Raw genomic sequence first — 16116 nt, 5'->3', positions numbered from 1 at the left:
GTGTTATTGATTAGCCTCTGAGAAAAATCAAAGCACCAATAATCGGTATGTTTTGTATTAACAATGGTCCAAATGACTGTGAGGGGGCAGAAAATATCACACCAGCCTTTCTGAGGAGCGTTTCAGCCTCTTTCAGCTCCAAGTTTGTTTTCAGTTAAAAAAACATGAGACTCATCCAGCAGCTGAAGAGCCAGATGTTCTTCCCAGTTGTGGAGACCAGATCTGCACTTGACTATAAGCAAGAGCCACATTGACACATTTTCTGTGTTCTCAAACAGAACTACAATTCCAATGAGCCTCTGACGCTAATTAAGTCCAAGTCAAGGCCGGTCACTAACGGGGACTGAGCTTTTGCCATCATGGCCCTGAGGCTCTGAAACTCCTGCCTGAGGAGAATAGACTTGTTATCATTTTACCTGATTTTAAAGCATTGCTTATAGGGAAGCCTTAAATGCCTGATTAATATCTGGTTTGAATAAATGTTTGTTTTTAATATTTTCTTTTGTATCATCCTTCTTATTTTTGTTTTTGTCGTGTTTGATTCTGTCTCGTCTTATTCCCATTGGGTAAAGCCCTTTGAAGCCTTGTTTAGAGAAGTGCTATAGAATTAATTAATTATTATTATTATTATTATTATTATTATTATTATTATTATTGATGCACTAGAGGTCACAGTTTTCTAGTTTTGCTTTATATGATATGTTTTCGTGTTAATGTTACTCTTATGTTCTCATGTTTCATACGTCAGCTCTGGTGCTTTCAGGTTCTATACAGATTTAGTTACTGAAGCATTTTCTGAATTGAATTTAAAATATTTAATTTGCTCTTGTTTAAGATTAGATTGTTCTGACCATGGTAGACTAAATGTGAAGATTTAAAGTAAACTCTAGACATACTGTTTTAGTCTGGCTTTCAATCTAATTTTATTTATTTGACCATTTTATTGTATTATATCATTCAGATTATTATCTTTTTAATAAACTATATTTTACTTTTTGGATTTTCACACACTTTCATACATCTATTTTCGCTTTGGACTTTATTATTTTATCCTCTTATTATATTTTTTCTCTATATCATTCTATTATGTTCACTTCTCTGTTTTCCTTGGTTCCTGTTTTGATTTCTTAGTTCTCTATTGAGTTCTTGCTTTGTGTGTGTGCTTTAATCCCTATGGAAGCTACATAAGGTATTGGGTGATCTGTTTTAAATACATTTTTGTGTGTGCAGGAGAGAATGTGAAGCCTATGTGCTGCTCTTCTTCCAGCCACATTATAGCCTATTTATTTGTCTTGTGACTGGTCATATCCACTCTGCAGCCAACAAAGCTCCCGAGCATCTTACTTACCATAATTCAAGTAATCATGTTTAGAAGAAAAGGTCTGCTCTAGATTAATCCAGCTCTCCTCAGTGCCAGTGTTCGGAGTCGGTCTTTGTCGTGCACTATTGTTTGGGACATGTGCAATCAGTGACTAAATGGATAAAGCAGCAGAACAACAAACGTGTGTTCCAGGTACCCAGAGGGGGGAAGCTGGAAATGAAAATATTTACATCACGATCTACAGCCTGACTGTGTGGATGAGCATTCAAGAATTCAATATACCACAGCTGGAGAGAGCCTCGCCGCCTGAGGACGCCTCAGCGAGGACAGTGTGGGAAAAGTCAAGATACAGATGTGACATCACAAAGGCCACAGATGGGGTCAGTGTGATGTGGGACATGTGGACCAGTCGCCCTGAACCCGAGCTGGCATAACGAGAGGCTGCGTCACCGTTCGCCCTTGGCCTCCTGTAATCACTGAGGTTTCCAATGCACTCCGAGGCACGCTGCTCACCGCCGTCTCCAGGGAGCTCTAATCAAAAGCAAAGAAGCCAGTGGGGAGGGGGATGAGGTGGGGACCCTCATCTCCGTGGTCTCCCGTGAAAAAACCTCCAGCCAGGGGCCAACATGGTCTGTATCATTTATGAGCTCACCAGAGACGAGTCATGACTTCACCGCAGCGGAGCCAAGCCCAACAAATCATTATTACAGCTCATTGTTCTCCACCAAACCCGTACAGGAGGTGTCCATACGGCGCCCCCCCCCCCCCCCCCCCTCACACAGCAGCAGAGAAACCTTCAGACCAACAGGCTCGTGGATTATCATGACAATTTATTGGACATAATGGGTATACAAATATCATGCATATTTACAGCATATAAAATGTTTTTCAAACTCCAAAGGAAACGGTAACTGCTGACAAAAGTTCTACACATTTCCAACGCCCCCTATCACCATCGTGATCAAACATCGACCACTTCATTGTTTACTTTGAGAAGAAGAATGACATGTGGACTGCAGTAAAACAATGTAGGGGCCCCCGAAATCATCAAACTGGAGTATAGTCTATAAGAGTTTCAACTTCTCTCGAGTTCACACACATGCACAGAAAACACTCACACACATACAAACACACACAAATGACAAATTCATAGAAAAACACATGAGGTAGTAAAATGGTTTAACAAATACAATCAATGACTAAATCAATGGATTCGTGCTCCGATTACAGCTGTTGTCAGATCGGCATCGACCAGGAGCGGGACTCTAGTGTGATACAGCATCATTGTTTCATATTGACAGCATGTAACTCATCCTCATTCTCTACTATGAGGGGGAAGTGGTTTTTCCAGCATGCACTGGGGTAATAGAGAAGGAGGAGGAATGTTGACGCCGTATCATTAGTTTGAGTGAGGGAATATCCAGAAATTATCTCAAATGAGATAATTGTATCCAGAGCATAACTCGGAGGCTCACAGCTGAATGGCGTGACACACGGGGTGGGGTGGGGGGGGTGGGGGGGGGGGGGGGGGGGGGGGGAGTGAGGGGGGTAATAACAAATGGGGGGGATGGATTCGCCACAGTCGATAAGAGAAACCGCAAAACTGCAGGAATGTCAGAAAGCCCTAAGCCCACAATGACCGCTGATTATATTTCCACTCTGTACGACGTGGAGAGTGTGCTCTGTTTACAGTGGGATACAATGTTGTTCACAATAATGCTGCAGCATGTCACTGCTGTACAGTCACTGTATAACGGAGCTGACTGAGACCCCCCTGGCCCGAGGCCACACAAAACAAACAAGGTTCAATGTTGCCCTGAAACCAAGTGGTTCTAATAGAACTTAATGAAAGTGATTTCTCAAGTGTTAGTGAAAACAGCTGAGTTTCCAGAAACCAAATAAGAAAAGGTTGGATTTTCTCCAGTTAAACAGAGAACAGCCACATTTATTACCCAATCCTCGCTCTCATTTCCCTGCTGCCATTAGTGGTCCAGCTTTGATTGAATTATTTTTCATTATGTCAATGGGGATACAGTATGTGTTCCTGATTATGGCAATGGGAGGAAGAAAAGAGGGGATCGATTTGGGGATGTGGGTTTTATAGTGGGAACCTCACTAAATGTTATGATAAGAATAGTCATTATTGCAGCTTATCTCCAAATATATGAAACTGATATCTGAGATGCTGTGATCCAAATGGATGAATTCAACATCCGATTTATTTACTTCATGAGAAAATATTTGAGTAAAAACATGATTTATACAAAAGAGCAATCAATACGCAACAGCTTCAGTCATGAAACATTATTGGCAAGTGCCAAAATTTGACCACAAACTGTCACAATGTTTGAACAAACCATAGGAAATGTTTTTTCCATGTACAGAAGAAATTACATATTTATATGTAGTATTCATTATAAACCCATTGCTTGTGTTATGACACATTGTTGAATAAAGTTTCAAAGGTTAAGTTTAAAAAAGTCAATTTTTTCAGACTTACATATTGTGATGAGATTTAGACTTTTCCATTAGACAGTGAATCATATTTTTTTTAAACTTGATAATTTCAAATAAAAAATTTCCATTGGTCAAAGTGTCATAAACTTGGCACAGGGCTTTTATTAATGATCTACGTAAATCATAAAGACTTATGTATGAGCAAATCCACAATTCACAGTACTTAACACACATAGAAAACAATCAATTTCTCTTGGTATATATATATATATATATATATATTCCAGAATATAATTTTATACACAAATATATATATCTATATTTATATCTTTATACTCTGTTCCCTCTGTAGAAAGCTTTATACATGTTTACATATTAAAAGAAAAATAAGATCAAAAGCTTTGAGATAACATACATTCTGCTTTTCTTGTTGGTTAAATCGTTAAAGGTTAGTCCCACACACAGTCTGATACAATTACATGCAGGTTAATGACGGAAGGCACTGCAGCAAACATTCATGCTATTCTGAGACGGTGGGGTAGTCGAGGTGTTGCAGTTTGACCAACACCTGCAAATTTATGTTCATAACAAAGAGCTTAAGCTAGAGCTTATTCAACACTGTCAGTGCCAAGATTTACAAAAACAACCATAAAACACTGAACATTTGGCCTTATATAAAAAATACTCTCCCTTGGCCTCTGTACGATAAGACTACAATGAGCTGAATAATCAATTGGTAGAAATGTAATCATCATTTCAGTTTTTTATCAAGGGAAATGCCAAATATTCATTTTTTTAGCTTCTAAAGTGTAGAGCTTTTTAAAACCAAACAAAGATTTGATTGATCAATATGAAAATAGTATTGAGTGGCAGCCCTGGTGTATAGGCACAGACAGTGGGATCCAAACTGCATCAGCTAAGCCATGATTAAAAAATTATGTCTGAAAAAAATCCCCCGCCCGTTTTTGTTATTCAACACTGGTATTTAGTCACTTTTATAATATGACACGGTGAAAACTTGGACCTTACACTGTCCAGTCCACAAGTACAACAACATCCTTTTCAAACAATGCTTCATGGCTATTTACAATATATACAAAAAAATATATACACATATGAAATGAATAGTTTTGGGAAATATGCTTATTTGCTTTCAAGATCAAAGCAACTCTCACATCTGAGTTTGGCATGGTGCCGACGCCGGGAGTTGATTAGCCAAGCTTAGCATTTAGCAAGAGAAGTTAATGTATGAATCTCCCCCTAAAAACACTTTCTTTTTGTTTGCAGATTCAACACATGAGATAGAGCATGTGAATTAATGTGCCACTTTAGCATAAAAAACGCACAGGGAAGCTAAAGATGCACATGCCAGTATATCTAAAGCTAATTAATAAACACCTTTCCCTGCACAGGCAGAAATTAAAAATGTCTTAGGGGGAGTTCTGTTCTGTGAATCATTCTTAAAAACATTGAACTGATCTCTGAACTCATAGGTTTTGCTCTATAATCTTCATGCTAAGTGAGGCTAATCATCTCCTGCACTGTGTTCCCCATTTAACGAACAGACACAAAAGAGGCATCCATCTTCTCATCTAACTTTTACAAAATATTTCCCAAAATGTTGAACATTTCCATTAAAAACGACTGTAAGAATAGGGAACCCATAATGCCCCTGTGAAGTTGTGTAACAACTTGTGTATGAAATTAAGACTCAGACCCCCACCCAATGAAATGCACAACTATAACTACTTTACAGAAAGAAAATCTGTGTGTATAAATCCATTGTGAGGGGGGGGGATGAGTGTAATTAGCTCATTATGAAATGTGGCATTCAACAGCAAGACTTTCACATTTTTCTTTCACATTTTTTTGGCTTTTTACTCTTGTGTATACATTCAATACCTACTCTGCCCTGCGTCTCTTAAAAGCCATTATCTCTCTTTGGCTCCAGATGACGACTCCTGCTAATACTGCACTGTTGTCCACATGTGAATAGTGGTTGCTTTGCTGCTCTCCCATGTTGAGTGCTGCATGTCCTAAAGTAACATGTTACAGTGCAGCCATCGACATCTCACTCACTAATACTGACATCACTGCTGTTGCAGAGCACCTGCTCGATACAAACAGCCCAAGTCCAACCATTTAAGGTCAAAACAAAAGGCTCTGTTGTGCTCAGAAAAAAGCAGCATTTGGATTAGAAAGAAATGTCTGGTGTACACGCACATTTGATTCTTGTCGACTTTTTTTTCTGCTAGAAATGAGGTGATGCCGCTGAGTCTCAGAACTGTTACACACCAGGACAGTCCATTTGACTGCACACACTTGAAGTGGCACAAGGGGACTAACACAACAGCTACAGGTGCTATTGTGTGTTTTCTTCTTTTAAATTTTTTTTAATTTTATATATATATATTTTTTCCTTCCTACCACTTCCTCCAAAAAGAACTCCTTCCACGGAAGGGAATCCTCAAACCGGTCCCTGTGAACCTCCGGGGCCCTTCCAGGAGCCACAGCAGGGCCGTGCACCCCCCGCTGGGGAAGTGTCCTGGGCTATGCTGTGCTGCTGCTGGAGCAGGGCGTGCTTTGCGTGCTGCCGATGCTGTGAGCCGCGCTGCTGTTCTCCGAGGCCAGTTGGGACTTCTGGACCTGCTGCGTGCCAGCTGTCTCACCTAGACACAGAGCAGGAGAGGGGGGGAGTGGAGGGGGGGGTTGGACCAATGGGAGAAAGAGAGAGAGACAAAATGTATATAAATGAGAAAATGCCAGAGGTAGGCAGGAATAAGACCAATCAATATGTTTGGAGTTACAAATTGACAAATTGTTTTTGTATCTTCTGCTGTTTACTACGACTGCCATTGCGCCACATAAACCTTGTACTGAGGTTGAAATGAGATACTTTATGCTTTACTACAAACCCCACTTCATTCTTACTCAAGTAAAAGCACATGGCAACAGTGAAAAATACTAGAAGAACTCTGCACCGCATCTGTCCTCACTTTTACCATCTTAAAACGCATAAGCACAGAGTTTTCACATGTTGGGACCCTTAAGATGTCAACTCACAAAGACCAAAACAACCAGTCACATTCTCTTTGACGGGAGATATGTTAGACAGAACAAGACGAGGAGGATTTCCCATTCGTGGGGTTCATTTCTTTTTGTTTTCTGGAATCGATTAGCCTGGCTTTAGAAGATAAAGCAGAACAAACACAACAAAGGACTTTCTGACTGGAGCTCAAACCACTGACTGGTTTATTGTTCCGTGTCTAAATAAGCATGTCACTTCGTAGACTCTTGGGATCCGACACTTAAACCAAGGGGCAAATAAAAGTGCTTACATTTGTGTACAAAAAAAAAAAGAGTATCTTATACACAACAGGTGGAGTTTGATATAAGGCCCAGTCTGTGTTTAATCCGAGTTTTTGGCACGTTTCCTGCAGTCTCTCCCTGGTTTCTTCTTTTGAGAGCACACACAGAAATGAAAGTGTCATAGATTAATATTTTACACAACTGGTGTGTGTACAGTATGTTCCTGTGTCCTAGATATATGATAAGCAGCATATGTGTGTCCACAGGCACAGATCCTATGTCCCGCTCCCTCTTCGGGGCCCCTCAGTTCTGCTAATGTTTACCAGAGCAGAGCTGCCAGCAGGATCCTGCTCTCTACAAAACAAAGGGACTTGGATTCACCTCGTTAGTCTGAGGAAATATAAATTCCCAAGTCCAATATTATCTTTCTAGATAGAAGAGATAAAGGCAGCTTTGTATGTCACACGGACACACTCTGTGTCCAGTTGTGGCAACAGATGTTGATCCCTCAGAGACAATTTGATCTCTGGACGGGGAATTAAAAATGCATAAGCAGAATCTCAGTGTCTCTTCCACAACGGCACAGTCAAATTGACTGTATCTGAAACAAAGTATCTAGTGAAAGATGATACAAAAGTCCTTGAAACGGTTGTGACTTTTCTGAAACTCAGTATTCCAAAAACAGAGGGACATCTATTGACTCTCACTTGTGTCTGTCTCAGCCATCACCTCACCACAACACTTTTCAGTCTCATCTGACTCCAGGTATTATTTTAATCTAATAATAGGAGGCTTTTCTGTGGATCACTAAGCCCCTACGAGCATGATGGCCCACTGAAAAGATGGAGAGACTCAGGGGAAATATGCCGAAACCAAACCGTCCCATAAGAACAATCCCATTTGCATGGACAAACAGTTGTAGCATCTCACACAAGGTGAGAGAGAACCAGACAGAAAGAGGTTACTGAGCATATATGAGAGAACAAAAGTAAAAGTAAATGTTAACATGCTAACAATTTGGGTGACACCGATATGAATGAATGATTGTATAACCAAGATATAACAACTCAACCTGAAGGGCACATACTGTAAACCTGTAAAGCTAATTCCATTCCAGACGTAAAACTACAAACATCATCTTATGCTGGCACTGGAGGAAAAGTCAGGGGATCATCCTCTGGGAAATTGCAGAATTACAAGTTAATCAATCTAGTGGTTGTTGACATATATGCAACTAAAGTGGTGGACCAATCATCGGCCGTGTGTAAAGATGGACGACATGATGACTACCTAAAGGTGAAGCCAAAAGCATCCCAATCGCCCCCTGGTAGCTGGCTGCAGTAAAGGTCATAAGCCCTGCCTCCTCCATGTTAGTGTATGGGACATGGAACAAACTAAGAAATCAAAATACACAATACAAATATTTTTCTCTCACCACACTGATGTACTGTATATCCCATTGCAAATGTTTCCATAAAATTTGCTTTTAATTAGTTATTTGCTCTGAAAATGGGGTCAAACATCATGATTGACAGCTGAGACTGTTTCCAAGACTGGTTAGATTTTTTCTTCTTTCTAAATGTTATTTCACCAGCTGAGCAGGTCTCTTGGCAGAGCTAACTCCAGCCCTGGCAGAGTGAAGACCTGTTGTATAAGTCAAGATAGTGAGCAAGACGCCATAATACTGTATGTTGCTGTTAAAGCTATTTATGCTTCTAATTGCCTTATATGGAATTAATCTGTGATGAACACAACAACTCCAAATATAATTCCAGTGATTATATGCAACATCAAAAACTGTTTGTCTGTTTTCTCAGATCCTGGGGGGATAGACTCAAATCCGTTTTTTATGTTCCATCTCCCTGTTCACTGATTTAGAATATTCTGGTATTTTTGGTGGCTGTTTTGGGGGATCTACATTCTTGGGGTTTATGTGGAACCACCAACGTCGCCATATAAGGTCACGTCAGCCAAGACAGCTAAACAAGTCCGTCCATAGTTACCCTACACTACGCTTACTAAAATAACATACACAGGAACATGTGTCTGTATTAAAGACTCGTGGCCATGTGTATTGTTTTTACATGCATTCTATCTTTACACCTGCTCTACGTACATGTTCACTTTTGACATCTGATGTATTTGGAAGTTTGAGTAGTTTTTCATAGCTGGTAGCTCTTGTACGCCCACAAAGCTTGAACAAAGTGACTCTCTGAAGAGGAGCCAAAAGCAATATTGGGATAAAGATAAGGGTACCGCAATCTGACAGCTGATCTTTCCTGCTAAATGAATCATGTTCAGTAAACACTTTTCAATATGACTGTGCATGGACAGCAGTTTTAAAATGTATGTCAATTTGTAACAGTTTTTACAAGTGCCTGTATAGCTGCTAAATTCACATCTATCGGTGAGAATGATTTACCACTGAAACTATCCAGCATTGTCAGACTGTGACCTGCTTCCAAAGTGTAAACTTAAACACTCCCATTGTTGTACTTTGTGAAATACTCGACCTCTAAACTCAACCAGGTCTATGGGACACATGCATGGAGAACAGATCAGCCACAGGGCCACAGGTCAGGGGCATAGCGCAGCGCCAGTCAACACACAGGCCAGCGAGAACAGGGCAGCTCTATGTAACGGTGAACTCGCTGGGCCGCTGGGAGAGCACTTCCTCTCAGGGGTCGGCCGGGGTCGGCAGGCTGGGAATGATGGGGGAAAGTCTTGGCATCTAATGGACAGATTGTGTGTCTTTTCCTCCGAGCGCCCGCTACACCCTACAAGGGGATTTCCAACTTGTCTCCAGCCCATTGTACTGAGAATATTCGCTGACCAACCCGCAGCCCCCGAAACATTCAAAGGCAGGAAAGAGGAGAGCTCTTGCTGCTGACCAACAGGATATATTTACAGTGAAGGAGTGAATATGTTATTGTGAACTGACCCCTGTCAGCAGCAGGATGTTTGGCAATCCCAACGGCACATTTTTGGCACGGAGACGCTCGAGCATTCCTTTGCATTTTTTTTATCTTTTCATTAATGTGGAAAGGTGAGCCGGGGCCCCCCAGGAGCAGCAGGTAAAGGACCTACCTGTGTGGGAGTAGATAAACCACAGGGCTCCGGTCAACAAAGCCCCGATCACAAAGGCTGCAAAGGCGATTCCCACGACTGTCGGAGTGTCCAGCACATACATGGTGTCTAGAAAGAAAACAGCATAGACATATTTTAAATCTTTCAAATAAGACAAATTGTGTAAAATTGACTGAATTTTGTTATCATGTGAGACAAAATGTGATACTGGGATAATTGTTCCTTTATTTACTTTACACTGTTTATTTATATAATGAATTATTTTAATATTATTTTCATTGATCAAATATTGATCACTGTGGAGATCTATAACATTCACATACATACACACGCATTCAAATACAGTATAAAAGAGAATAGGACACTTTTGTAAGACAACTTACTATCCTTAGGAGGTCCCTGTGGGCTCTGGGGTACTTTGGATGGAAGATCAACTGTAAAATGAAAGAAATATATATTGTCAATGCAAGTTGACCATCATGTCTACTCTGTCTCTGTTTACATAAAGAAATTTAATTTATTAATTACTCAAATAATAATACAACAAATGCTGTGAGTGGGCTGATATTGTAGAGAGAAGCTCCTCTCTGAGACGACAGCGTCCTAAAGGATCAACTTACAGATGCCTTCTAGTTCTGCTTACCCAATTTTTTAAAAACATTTGGAATGCCTCCAAAAGCAAAATTAACTGTAATGATGTCTTAAAAAAAACAATACAAAGGCGCTTGTGTATGGGCGAACTCAAGAGGCAAGTCTGGTACGTGTCCAAGTCTCTGGCACAATGGGTGCTATTCTTGGAAAGAACACTGACAGGTCATCAGAAAGGACTTTATAATTTCAGAGGGGACGACAGCCAGAGGACGTCCTCTCTGCCACTCTCCACCTCCACTCCTCCACTCCAGTGTTATCCAGTGTGACCTGTTGTGCTTAGAATATAGAGGGTGGCCAGTGATGCTTTCAGCCCATGAGCAGAAGAGAGAGGAGGAGTGTACTAAAGCAAAACCATATAACTTGACACTGAAAAAATTATACGACTCTGGGCTGAGAACGTCTGTAGTTATCAAGCTGAAAAAACTCAAAGCGCTTTTTAAAATAATGCCTTGATGTCTGCGGGGAACAATGTGCTGCTGGGCCTCTGTCAGGTCTTGACTTATGTTCCCTACTTTAACAGAACCAGACAGAGCTTCAGAAGTTAGACTCATGCCTTGAGTTTGCAGCTTGAAGCTGTTGCCGGAGTTGGAGCAGCGCAGATATCTGTATGGATGTCATTTGTTTACGTGAGAGTGCTTGCGATGGAATGAGTGAGCAGTCCTGCATAATGACTTGTTTGTGTTCAACTCTGACCTCTCATCACAGAGGGCACAAACCACTGACGTCACTTCTGCAAGACTATTGACACTTGGGGTTTCATTCCATTTAGAAGCAGCTGCAGTTGAACTCGACAGTTCAAAGCCTGATACCGTAAGCAGCTTGGGTCCCTGAGACATTTAACACCAGTACAAGCCATATTCATTGACTTCATTCATTTGACAAAAAAAATAAAAAAATCTAACTAGGATTCTTAAAGGATTTTTGTCTTCTGATCTAAAACCCTTGTGCAGCCTTCATGTCCGTCCTTGACTACGGAGACATTGTCAATCGTCATGCTTCCCCATCAAAGCCTTAGCAGTTCAACCCTGTGTATCATGGTGCATTACTTTTTATCACAAATGACATGTTTCGTAGAAATCACTGTTTTCTGTATCACTCAGTTGGATGGACATCTGTACACTCAAGAGGAAATGTTATTCATTTATTAAGCTCGACTGAAGAACCTTCCAACCTTCCCATCTCGTCACTACAGAACACAATCCAGTACCAACATTACCTTTGAACTGGGTTCAGGTATTATGCACCTTTTCGATAGAATGAGCTGCAACCTGTCCTACAACTGCAGTCATACATTTTTACATACAATTGTTTTTTTACATACATTTTTTATATCTTTATTATATGATGTTTTTCATGATTCTTGTAATCGTTTTATTGAAGTCATTGCTTTGTTGCTTTTATTTATTAACTTCTTGTTGTGCTGTATTGATTTGCTAGTCTTCAGAATACGTATTATAGTAAGAATAATAATTAATGATTAATATATAGAATAATAATGAATACATAACTATCTAGTGCGGAATTCTAACTCATGTACAACTACTAACATCTTTTTCTTTTGCAGTTTACAGTATTATGTTTTTGATAATTGTGATGATAATAATAAGCTATGTGAAAAGCAGCTAATGAAAACAGCAAAACCCACATGGAAAAACGTGATGTATCATTACAGATATCTTTTACAGAAATCAGCTGCTTAGAAGAAAAGCAATTTGTGTGTTGAGTATTTATTTTACATTCTGCATTTTGAGCCTTTCCAATATTAAAGGTTTTCTTCCCCCTTTACTCTCTGCAGACTTAAATTTATCGATACATTTTGTATAGGTGTAACGATCCGCACACGCTCATATAAATGATACTGTTCAACTTCTCCTGAATGTCACCAGAAAAAAAGGGATAAAATATATTTATTGAAGCAGTGAAGCAGTGAATCTACTTTTGATGGCAGGGCTTTGCGGCGGTTTTGTTTTTCCATGCACCAAGTTGGCCACAAGTGGCCTTCTTTGATTTGAAGATCAAGTTCAGCTCTTTGGGATGCAGTCCAGGGCAGAACTGTGGACCCTGAAAAGGCTGCTTGTTTTGTTTCCCATCCCACCACAAGCAATGCCCCTGTGTGAGTTTTTTTTTCTTCACTGGTGGTTATTACATATCTGAGTTTACTTAATCTCCTCCATGGAAAAGTAAACCCGCTGCACTGGCACAGTGGTGTGGCACTGCATCCTGGTGCCGGCCTACTCTGGGCTATAGCTTAGCTTACTCATTCACTCATTACTGGAAATGTTACGGTCGCAGTTCAATTCTCTCCTCAAATGCAACTTCTCCAACATCAACACTGGCACTTGTGGTAAAACATGACTACAACCATAGGGAATCTCCCAATGGTAAAACCCTAAGTCCAGTTAAAATGTAAAAAATACACCCACTTCTGTTCAGCGTTTTCCTGTCCAACGCTGACTTTTCACCTGACCACAAACTATATTTGATTGGCTTACAATATTTGAGAGTAAAAAGAATATTCTCATGTCATTTAAAACACAAGAAATACAAACATTTTGAAGACGGTTGAATTTAAAGCACTGAGCATGTGGCCATAATAAACACTTATTTTCTTTATTATTTAGTCTACCTATTATCTTTCCTGATAAATAAATTAGAATAGAATTTTAAAAAAGTTGGGTTTATTGTTGTAACATCTTTTATTATCTTCATATGTTTATTTTTTATCATTTATTTATTGTAAAGCACCTTGGATTGCATTGTTATACTATGAAAAGTGCTTTTATTATTATTATAAGTACATTTTTAGAAGTGTACAGTAACTGTTTTAGCTCTGAGTGGGATAGTTAAAAGGGGCACATCCCAGGGTTCGTACCTACAATGTGGTTGGTTACCCAATATGTCACTAAAAAATGTCTAACTCGTCATTGGCCTGTACCTCCTTCTGGCCTGATGTTTAGTCTCCAAGTTGTTTTTATATACCATCTTTGTATCACTCTAGTTAAGCTAAGTTATATATATCGCTCTGGCTCCAGCTCACACAGATAAAAATGACGTAAATTATATCAAACTCTTGAGTCAATAAAGTTGACTATGGCTAACCACAGGTCCCTTTGTTGGTGTCATTGCTCAGAGGGGATGTTTAAATGAAACACTCTGGCAGTCCACTCGATATTGGGCATTCATGATATCACCCCTTATTAAGTTAGGTCATAATTAGTAAAATGTGGCGGTGGTGACCTCAGGCCCTCCCTGCAGGCCGCTCCTTCCCCCTCAGATCGCACTCACGGCCCCTGAGATACAAAGCCAATGAGAGGGCCACTACTCCCCTAAAAAACACACACACACACACACACACACACACACACACACACACACACACACACACACACACACACACACACACACACACACCACACACACCACACCTCCCTTCTCCCCCCTCTCTAGTGGAAAGTGGAGGCCACAGTGAAGGTCCTAAGTAAAAACAACTGGAGCTGGATGCTGTATGACTATTTTCCACCTCTCCCTCGGCGTGGACTGGTCCAGAGCCACAGTACTCAGCGTTAGCACACTCCCCTGGACTGCCGTCAACAACAAACTAGGATGTATACATACCCAAACACACACACACACACACACACACACACACACACACACACACACACACACACACACACACACACACACACACACACACAGATGTTTAATGTAAACAGACACATGTACGCACACACCAAAAGTGCACACTGGCGTACACAATCACATCACACACGCACACACACGCTTAACGATGGCCAGATGTGGGAAAGTGATGTGCAGAGCTTTGTGGTTTGGTGTAATCTCCAAGCGCTGGACCAAGCTTTCTCTGGTTGCTTCGCCCTGAGACTGGCTTCTTCCTTCGCTTCAGGTTTCTTATCAAACACTGCACAATTAAAGTCATGGAAGCCAGACCCTTTAACTCACAGCTGAGCTCATGGCGTGAGGTCTGAATGGGTGTAAAACGTGTGTTCTCTTTTCCTCTCACTAACCTGTTAAGTCTGGCGGACCAGAGCCATCCAGCACAACCAGCTGCTGGGTAGTCGTCTTACTGTTCATCATCATCTTGAGGATGCTGTCCACCTTAAGAGAGTCACAGGACTCACCAGTTTGCAGGCACTGTTTGGACAAGAAGAAATAAAGAGATCTAAGAACTTATTAACTACTAAATTTACAGTGAGGAAATCCAAAAGAGAACCGATACTCATTTATTACCTTCAGAAGCATTTAGGCATTTATATTTCTCAACCTTGAGTAAATAATTGTTGTTATAACTGACTAAACTTGCAAATTAAACAAATGAATAACTTTCTTAGCCTGACCCTGATCATTATCAGAGCTTAACAAATAGCTTCACATTTACAATTCAGCCTCAGGCCACTGCTGCCTCGTCCCTATTTCAAGTAGAGAAAGGGTAAAAAAAAAGGAAAGAAAATAACTTGCAAGAGATTGTGCAAGTGAGTTGGACACATGACACAGTAAGTGAAAAATTAATTTGATGGCTAAGACCACTGCTTATTTTGTTCTGCAGCTGGATACTTGGCAAACTGTCCATTGATCCATGTTTCGTTGCTGGCTTTGGGTGCAGACTTGATGCTGCTGAGCCAGAGTAAAAGGTGGAGCACTACAACACTGACCTCTGCTCAAACAAACTCTGCTAATGCTGTGTGGCTCTGGAGAGACTACAATAACCCTGATGGCTTGTGCAGTGAAATCATTAAACATGCAAAAGAATACAAGTAATTCGGAGAAGATTTTGCTGCATACCGGCGGCAGACTCTGACTGCTCTGGGATCTCTTGGCACACAGAGACATCTCACAGTGCAGGAAAAGCCGGGACATGTTCAACTTTGAGCTGAAGGTGAAGCTGAAACTTTTCTTATCCAAACGAGCGTGAGGGATCGGGAAGTCCGTCTTAGTTAAGAAATGGACGGACTCGTCTGTGGGGCAGACGGTCTCAATGAGGGTGTAGTCTGAGGCCACGCTGGGGTTGGAGTTGGGAGAAATGGAGCATGATATGATGGTGAACCCCAGATCCGAGTCCGATGCGGTCGATGTGACCTGAAGCACACAAGGGAGAAAAAAATATTTATCATTCAAATAGATGGATGAATTCACATTTGTCAATCATCTACTCAAAACCCATTTTTTCTGCTGAGTAAAGAGAGTAATGATCAGTGGGAAAAGAAGAAGTTACTGCTCGCTTTTAGTCTGGCAAATACCACAACTTTATTTTTCTGATTTTGGACAAAAAA

At 40.6% G+C, this 16116-nt stretch overlaps 1 protein-coding gene across 5 annotated transcripts in view; it reads right to left on the bottom strand.

Moving 5' to 3' along the window:
* The window catches only part of tgfbr3 (transforming growth factor, beta receptor III), an 82008-nt gene that overhangs the window by 8776 nt on the left and 57116 nt on the right, over window positions 1–16116 (bottom strand). The window contains exons 13-17 of one of the 5 annotated variants that reach the window (XR_004613625.1): window positions 15629–15922; window positions 14854–14980; window positions 10558–10608; window positions 10175–10282; window positions 5047–6447 (exon numbers count right to left, since the gene is read on the bottom strand). Coding sequence is in view for 4 of the 5 variants with exons in the window: in XM_034582945.1 (XP_034438836.1) it covers window positions 6329–6447; window positions 10175–10282; window positions 10558–10608; window positions 14854–14980; window positions 15629–15922 (699 nt within the window). In the remaining variant the exon portion in view is untranslated. Of the gene's footprint in view, window positions 1–2133; window positions 6448–10174; window positions 10286–10557; window positions 10612–14853; window positions 14981–15628; window positions 15923–16116 lie in introns of those variants that run through there. The other 4 variants (XM_034582947.1, XM_034582945.1, XM_034582946.1 and 1 more) reach the window with 4 other exon arrangements.

Source organism: Hippoglossus hippoglossus, chromosome 4 (assembly GCF_009819705.1).
Source record: "Hippoglossus hippoglossus isolate fHipHip1 chromosome 4, fHipHip1.pri, whole genome shotgun sequence".
Lineage (NCBI taxonomy): Eukaryota > Metazoa > Chordata > Actinopteri > Pleuronectiformes > Pleuronectidae > Hippoglossus > Hippoglossus hippoglossus.
The sequence above is the reverse complement of the archived record's forward strand: the minus strand, read 5'-3'. Positions and strand labels throughout refer to the sequence as shown.